The sequence below is a fragment of the Theobroma cacao genome, chromosome 1 (genome assembly GCF_000208745.1).
Source record: "Theobroma cacao cultivar B97-61/B2 chromosome 1, Criollo_cocoa_genome_V2, whole genome shotgun sequence".
NCBI classification, from domain to species: domain Eukaryota; kingdom Viridiplantae; phylum Streptophyta; class Magnoliopsida; order Malvales; family Malvaceae; genus Theobroma; species Theobroma cacao.
Window position 1 is genome coordinate 33,424,930 of NC_030850.1, and position 8,860 is coordinate 33,433,789.

An 8,860-nucleotide genomic window follows, 5' to 3' on the forward strand; every position below is an offset into this window, starting at 1 on the left:
TGCTCAAAATGCTTAGCCTTGATGACATTCCTTTGCCCATGATGGATTGGTGGATTTAAATTCCAAACATACCCTTTCAAAGTGAAAGAGAGGAAAGGAAAAGGAAGGAGAAAAGAAAAAGCAAGAGAATTGTTCATCGTCAATATTCATAATATTATCCCAAGAGCCATGATCGTGACCTTTTAAAAACGCAAATAAATCCAAAAGAACCGATGTAGGGTCAATTTGGCAACGGCTGTTGAGCAGACGATTCGGTGAGCCAATAAGATTAAGCCACGCTGCTAGGAACACAAGGCTTAATTATGTGGGGTCTACCATAAGTACGTAAGCTGTGTTTTGTTTTACCATAGCAGAGCTCCATTATCAGAGGTAAAGAAGCAGAGGAGACGAGTAGAAGAAGAAGAAGCAGGGGAGGCAGGGGGTAAAAGTAAAAGGGTGAAAAATGGGTCTGCTTACAAACAGAGTAGAGAGGAATGAGATCAAACCTGGAGATCATGTTTACACTTACAGAGCTGTTTTCACCTACTCTCACCATGGTATCTTTGCTCTCCGTCTTTGACTTGAAATTGAACTTTGGGAATTATAGTTTTTTTTGTTTTTGGCTTTAGAAAATATAAACTGGGAAACGTATTACATTGTGATTTGTGCATTTATCTCGGCGTCTGGGTTTCAGTTTTTTGTTGGGTGGCTTTTTTTTATCTTTGCTCTTAACAATTACTTTCCTTTTATTGTAAATTTGGCTCTTGTTTGAGAATTTGCCGTGATTCCCTCTTTCAAGTCTTGTTTTTGGGTCTTTTTGACTATTTTTGTGCCAAATATTATTCCTGGGTCTTTGTAATGCCAGGTAAAGATGACTCCTTTTCTGTTTTTCTTTGATAGGTGAATTTTGCTTCAACCTGAAAAGGGTTTTATAGATTTTAGATACCTTTCCTCGAGTTTGTGCATCGGTTGTCTAGGAATTGACATATTCTGTCTGTTTGAGGTGTTTTAAGTTGATTCTTTTCAATCTTACAAGGCAATGCTGCTAGATCGTTAATATTTGAAGGTGAATTCTACATTTGATTCTGAGATATAGTGTAACAAAAAAGTTAATTCCTTTTTAAATATGATGAATGGAGTTCTTAAGATTGTAAGACAAATAATGGTGATGTAAAATTTTTACCGTTCTTAGGTGGTCCTTTTTAAAGCTGCAGGAATGTTATCATTGGCAGTTCATCTTTTTTGACTTTTTCTTTCGATTTAAGTTTTGGGTATGGTCATGGTAGCTATGTAAAGTTTTGTGTAAAATGTAATTGTTATGGAGGTCAAGTAGTTGCTTTGATAGTGGCGTTGAGGATGATCGACTAATTGTCATGTCAGTAAGAAGAGGTTCATTTCCTAAAAGATGTCCAGCAGTTAGGAAGAGGGTACAATTCTTAGCTTGCAAAAGTTACGGGAACAGTTTGTCTCTGCTACCAGCCTACAGCCATAACCCTACATGGCTCAGCTACTTCAAAAATATTAGATCTCTCTCTCTCTCTCTCTCTCTCTCTCCCCTCTTGTTGTTGGGAATTGGCATTGTGTCGAAGGTTCAATCCCGATCATGATTTCTTCAGCCACAGTTTTAGGGGCATTCTATTTGTTCTATAGGTTAATTGCTTAGAACTTGAAATTTGGCTGACATTTGTGGATTCCCCTGATATTAATTTGTTGGTGGCTTAAGACTGATCTTATGGCATGATCAACTGAATTATGTCTTTTAGGAGTCATATCATCTTTCTCAAGATTCCTTCACTTTGTAGAGATTACTGCCTTAATCTGATTGTTGGGATTCCCAAGCATTTCTCTGGTTCTTACTTCTTATTCCTATACTTTTAAGACTGAAACAACCTTTTTTGATTGGCAGGTTAATATGAATTAGAAAGCAAATATAATTATGATCCCAGTGTCAAAATCCTCAGTTACCCCATTATTGTATAAATCCTTTGTGTATCGAGTTTGTGATCAATTTGTTATTTTACCTCATTACCTTATGGCCTCATTCATCATAGTCTAGAGGTATCTTCAAATGTGTCAAGGTTATATTATGTTGTTGATGAAAACAGTACTTAGACAATAAATGAGATGTGAGACATTTACTTAAGCAGTTCCTTGTATGGTCGGGTTAAGCTCAATATTATTCATGAGTTTTGTTGAATGTTAAATCATGAAGGTATCTTTGTTGGTGGAAGCAAGGTGGTTCATTTTAGACCTGAACGTAACTTGGATTCCAGGGTTGAGACATCTTCTGATCTATATGATCCTGGATCAACTTGTCCAACTTTTCCTGATTGCGGCTTCCGTCAGCCAAACAGTGGGGTAGTACTCTCATGCCTGGATTGCTTCCTTCGAAATGGATCTCTCTACTGCTTTGAATATGGGGTGACCCCATCTGTTTTCCTTGCCAAAGTGCGTGGAGGCACATGCACCACAGCAGTGTCTGACCCTCCTGAAACAGTTATCCACCGGGCAATGTATCTTCTTCAAAATGGATTTGGAAATTATGACATATTCCAGAATAACTGTGAGGACTTTGCACTGTATTGTAAAACTGGTCTTCTGATAATGGACAAGCTAGGGGTTGGAAGAAGCGGTCAAGCTTCTTCTGTGATTGGTGCCCCTTTGGCGGCCCTTCTCTCTTCTCCACTGAAGCTGTTGATGCCAAGTCCTGTAGGTGTGGCAACAGTTACAGCTGGGATGTACTGTATGAGCAGGTACGCAACTGATATAGGTGTTCGAAGTGATGTGATCAAGGTGGCCGTTGAGGACTTGTCTGTGAACCTAGGCTGGGGGGAGCATCATGATGAAGCGACTGAGGAAACTGATGCTTCTAACAGACAACTTGTGACATTGTGACGTGATGAATTTCTTGTGCATGGGAAGTTGGGTACATACTTCATTTGCCAGCACAATAAAGCATTTGCTGATATCTCCATTGAACTCGTAATGTGGTCTCTCTGCTCATAACTTATTTATCTTCTGTTAGACTGCTTGCTAGCTGTTTAACTTGTGTATTCAGAAAGAACTTTAAAAGGATTAAATGAAGTCAGCGGCAGCGGTTGTTTGTTATCATGTACTATAACAAATTCACAATCGTTGAGGTCTGTTTGTTATTTCTTTTGGCGCCTATGATGGTCTGGTAAAATATGCTGTTTAAGCAGCATTGATTCGTTTTCAAGTTCCAAAAACCATGGGTATCGCATATTAATTTGTGAAGTGGATCGACATGAGAAGAATGAAAACCTAATAATGATGTGAAAAACAGAGCAGCTAGCAGTACGAGTGCAAAGCACGACACAACAGCCTAAGAAGTATTTCTAAAACCAATTTCTGTTTTTATTTATTGAAGCATTTCTCAAAGTGATTTCTGTACACCCCCATAACAAATAATAACAAATCTTTTAGTTCTAGACCCGAGAGCGTGCAATAGCAACATGTTCCCATGTATTTTTAGCAGAACTTCATCCCTAGTTGAACGTAAGGTAAAAGCAGGGGATCTTCCGACAGAGTCGTGGGTAATAGCATAGTTGGAGAAAGTCTCTCCATGTTGACAATTTTCCCCCACTGTTTTGGTGTCGCTAGCTCTTTTCATGCATGGAACGACGTGTTTTCAACCATATCATGCGTGACAACTGACAATTTTCCAGCATTTTCTACAATTCACTTCTAATTGATTCTAATAATCAGAGTACTACGGCTTGTAGTGCGCGTACGCATGAACAGAGTTGGTGCACTGCAAGCTGTAATGCAATAGATAAAGCCAGCAACGAACAAGATTTTCACAACGTAGCCCGCAGGTTCTTCAGTGGTTTGTCCTGTCCCTTTTGGCGTCTCTTGTTAGCCATGGCCCAAAAGTACGTAAGTTAATCTTGATTGAGAGAGTATGGTCAATTTAACCATAAACATTATAAGGTAATAAAACTAACCTTTAAACCTATTAAAAGCGTCTTTACAAGGTAAAACACAACAACACTCATTATCAACTTTCTGCCAGGGTAATTACAATCAACTTAAACTTCTGGGTTGGTCCTTTATATGGTTTGACGATTAAGGTTATCTGAAATAATTTTGTTAGTAGGTAGGTTTTGCTTGGGTTTTCGATCCTTTGCAGGCTTGAATTCTGCAAGGCTCGCCAGCTCTTCCACTGCATCAGCAACCCCTCCTATTCTTGCAGCAATTTCTTCCAACAAAGACACTACCGTGATCAGTGGAAGAACCTTCATGATCGGAGGTAGTACGTCGGCTTTTTTGATGGGCACTGATTTGGCTTCGGTTGATTCTTCCCCTGTTGATGATGGGGGTGCAAGAAGGTGGCTAGGCAAAGATTTCAAGGCGTCCCGAAGTTCTTGTACTGCGAAGTTCATCTCTGCAACTCTGAATTCTATCCTGGACGACTTTTTCATCTTCATGATTGTTATTGCCAATTCCTTCAAGACATTAGTAGAATAGGAGCTGACTTTCAAGCACTTGTCACTAAGATGCTTCCTTATGCATGGGGGTGCCTGCATCCATATATTACAATCAATAGTTTAAACTTAAATATACCAAATTTCTGTAATGGCTTTATCTATATATCTAAGTTGATCCATCTTTTTAAACAGAGTCAAGCTTTTTCGTCTTTACCTCAATATCTGAGCCGACGCAACTATTAAGAGTCTCAATGCAGTAAGCGCACCGGCGCAGTGAAGCCCCAATCTTGAGGTATTGTTTCCATGGGTGTCCAAAGTTGAACCGGCCATGTGTTGGTTCCCATCTCGCAAAATTGCACTGTGAAAGTGATAAAAAAGAAAGATATTGAGTGTTCAATCAAACGAAATTAATCCCCTTAAAAGACATGTTTTCATTGAATGAATCAACGTTCTACCATAGATTCCTCCGTTGCCTTGGAATTAAGCACACATTTATATCCTTGTATCTTCTTGTTGAGATCCTCCTCACTAATAGTCAAATTTCCACTGTCTTTGAAGTAATGAGCCACACATCCTACAACAATTAGATTGGAAAAAAGAATTACTCCGCGAGTATCTTAAATTATGTTCTAGATAATCTCGTTAGCTACTGTGTGTGCGTTTACGTACCATCCAAGGAGTCCACGAGCTTTTCCATGTTCTGATGAATCAGGCGGTGAAGCTCACAGCCAGCCCAGATGGGACAGAAGAGCATGGTTACAAGGATGCACAAGGAAGCTCCAATGGCAACTGTGGATAACCTATCTTGAGCCAACTCGAACAACTCTACCATGCGGTAGGCAGAAACTGATACCAAGCTGAAGGTGAGGATGAAGATCATAGCGCCATAATCAAAACGGGCTTTAACCGATGGAATGAACCTTGAGAAGGTTGCAGCTGAAGCTGCATGAAAGAAATAACAACAATAATGATATTGAGACTTTGAATTGAGAATGTCATGAATGTCCTAGGTAGGGAATTTAGTTTCTCGGCAAGGCTTTTTCACTTACCAAAGAAAAAAACTGAGACCCCAAGGACTATGGGTTTCAACTTATCTCCGGACCGATCAGCCACCCAGTGGATACCAACACCAAGTGCCCCCGCAAGAATAGTTCCTGTTGCTCTGTTAATGCATTTAGACAATGTGGCGCCTGCAATGGAAATGGGAAATGAGTGATCGAATTCAATAACGTAAAACATGAAGAAATCTCAAGTAAGTCACTGAAAAGTGAAGAGGCGTCGAAGACTAACCTACAGTGTATTCGAAAACAACCACGACGGTCATCACTGCCCACATAACATTCCCTCCAAAATCATCATACAAAGGCCTTATGTAGTAGAAAAGTGACACAATGGAAAGTGCCAGCCCTACTCTGGCACAATGGATGACCTTTCTAGGCTCCGCAACTCCTAAATTCCATACCTTCTCCAAGAAACCCCAAACTTTCATAACTAGTCCTCCCATAACACATTTTAATCTTAGCCATGTTTTGCCCACGAGGCCATAGTCTGGCTCTAGTTTCTTCGATGTCTCATCAGGTACATTTGTCCTCCATTCCAATTTGCCAGCGGCTTCCTTTGCCATGTTGAGTGAAATTTTTTACAAGAATGAGAGGACTCAGGTTGTTGGTAGAAAATGGCTTTTGATTCTACAATAAAAGGAGAGCTGTTTCCGAAAAAGCTCCCACTTTCTTTGTTTCCTATTTGTCTACACTGTTATGTTTGGACTAAACCCCATTGCCAAGCATATATTTATAACTTGACTGCTTCAAATAAATTCAGAAGAATTTATATATCCCCTTTCGGTAGGTAAGTTGACATAGTGACCAACACTTGGCAATTCTTTTTGATCCACTGTCCTTTAGAGGCGATAACATGGCCTAAAAAAATTCGATCATCTTTTTAGCTGAGCGTCATTTGCTTTATGGTTTAAGCTAGTAAATGCAAAACCAATATGTTTTTGATGTTGTTTGTTTATGACAAGTGGATCTTTTATTAAGCAGAGAGAAAGAACTCTCAGTACTCACTGATAAGAGAAGAATATGGAAGCAGCACAAACTCAGGACAATGCGCTTCAAAGTTTGCATATAGATATACGGTAGTACTATTAAATTCGAAAGTAAAACAAATAAAAATTAAGGGATTCATCCTTGGGGAGCAAGATTACCAAGCGACACTTATTTCTAATTGAGGCAACTTGTTCAGGCTAATTTACGTTGAAGGCCCCAGGTCAGTGCTAGGTGATGTGATCAGCACATTCATGGATCTTAGGTACAATTGGCCAGCTTAGTCATCGATGATCATTGCGCAAGACAGCAAAAGCCATGACTACATAATATATATATATCACGTTATCAGACAAATTCAAAGACAGTGCATTTTCAGTTTGACAAAAGCCTGTGTACAAGTGACAGGTGCTTTCTTTTTTAACTCTATGTATAAACTATAGCCATTGCAACCATGACAAAGAATTCAGGTGGAAAAAACAACATACCAATCCTAATTGGCAAACCAAGACAAACACAACATGGGAAGCTAATACTTCCACTTACATTACTTAAATTTTTCACATCATATGGAGAATAATATGCTGCTCCTCTAGCATTTGACCATGTAACGAGTAGAGACCATATTAAACCATTTGAGCTTAGTGCAAACTGAATTAAAATCTAAAAGCCATTATCTGGTAAACACTGGGAGAGAGTCAGAGAGAGATCTAATTAATATGTGGAGCCTAAGAAGGAGAAATTAATAACCACTGGCCTGTGTACTTATCAATAGACTTGGCAATTCGTGTTTTCGTGTCTTAAACGTGTCAGACACGTTTAGACATGAAACACGTTAAGGCTAAATATGAACACGATGCGTTTAATATTCGTATCTTAAATTTAAAACACGTACACGTATACGTTTAATGCACGTGTAACACGACACGACACGATTAACACGTTTTACACGTTTATTAAACGTGTCAATATACGATACGATACGATTAATAACACGCTTAACACGTTTAACACAATTAATACGATTAATACGTTTAACACGATTAAATAAAAATATTTATAATTAAATATAATTTTATTATTTAAATTTAAAACCTATAATTATAAAAATAATTATAACAAAATAATAATAACATCAAATATAATAAAATTTAATATAAATAACATACATAAAATTCATTATCATATATAAGATTAAACAACACATCAAATAATTATTTAAAATTATTTATATAAAGTTAAAATAGTCTTTAACTATTAATGTTTAATAGATTAATAAATGTATTATGTATATACGTTTAAACACGATAACACGATTAAGTAAACGTGTTTTAAACGTGTTTGTCGTATCTGACACGTTAAGACACGAAACACGTTAAGGGTAAACTCAAAACCTATTTAACTCGAGTGTTAACCTGTCGTGTCCAAAATTATCAAATCCACTTACCAATATGTGGAATTGGAAACCCCCCTTTATTAGTAATTGACATTATGGACCACTTATGTAAGATTGGTCTTGTCCATATATATAATCCTTTGAGACTGATCTTAGTCTTAAGATCAATCTTACCATCCGATTTAAGATGGATGCTAGCTTTTATTGTTTTAAAAAATATATATAATTAAAATAATATAGAATAAAATTAATGCAAAAAACCAACCTCCAACAAATTTATTTATCCATGATCTGAAATAATAAGGAAAAATAAATTAACAAATTAATACTATATATATATAATGTGCATAATTTAAAATCTATTTAAAAGTTAGTCTTATGGTCTAAACTTTTGATTATAAAATAATTTTAAAATCGATTTAAACTCATAACTTTAAAACCATCCATGTGATTGTTGATAGTTTGGTCATCTTAAGGTAACGTTTGGTATAAGGGAAGTAGGAGCACATTTCCTGCAATATATCCAATTAAATTACATTACAGTATTTGTTTACGACAAACCACTGCAATGTAATATTGTAATGCAATCACATTGCAGCCAAGTGATGTCATGTGATTGCAATTCAAAACCAATACAATCACATTACATTGCACTCTGCAATGTTATTAAAAATATTTTTACCCTTTAAGTTTATTACTTGGTTAAAAATATTTTGTAATGTTATAATTAAAATAAAAAATATTAAAATAATATATATATATATAATATAAGAATTAGAAATTAAAATAAAATAAAATAGTAGAAATTAAAATTTATATAATATACGAAAAAAATTAAAATAAAATATATAATATAAAAATTATATTAAAGAAATAAAAATAAAATATATAAAATTGTAATAAAAATAAAAATAAAATATATGACATGAAAAATATATTTAAGAGATGATATTATATGAAAATTAACAATAAAAATATAATATATTAAACTT

At 36.2% G+C, this 8,860-nt stretch overlaps 2 protein-coding genes across 2 annotated transcripts; one reads left to right on the top strand and one right to left on the bottom strand.

The window, feature by feature from the left end:
* On the top strand, nt 62-3,135 carry LOC18613942. The gene is made up of 2 exons (XM_007051431.2): nt 62-536; nt 2,192-3,135. Exons 1-2 carry the CDS (start codon nt 443-445, stop codon nt 2,872-2,874), a joined length of 777 nt encoding a protein of 258 aa, XP_007051493.1. The 5' UTR covers nt 62-442; the 3' UTR covers nt 2,875-3,135.
* LOC18613943 (aluminum-activated malate transporter 10) lies at nt 3,396-7,181 on the bottom strand. Its single transcript, XM_007051432.2, has 7 exons — nt 6,634-7,181; nt 5,718-6,346; nt 5,477-5,617; nt 5,097-5,369; nt 4,883-5,001; nt 4,642-4,785; nt 3,396-4,520 (listed from the first exon to the last, which is right to left on the bottom strand). Exons 2-7 carry the CDS (start codon nt 6,049-6,051, stop codon nt 4,050-4,052), a joined length of 1,482 nt encoding a protein of 493 aa, XP_007051494.2. The 5' UTR covers nt 6,052-6,346; nt 6,634-7,181; the 3' UTR covers nt 3,396-4,049.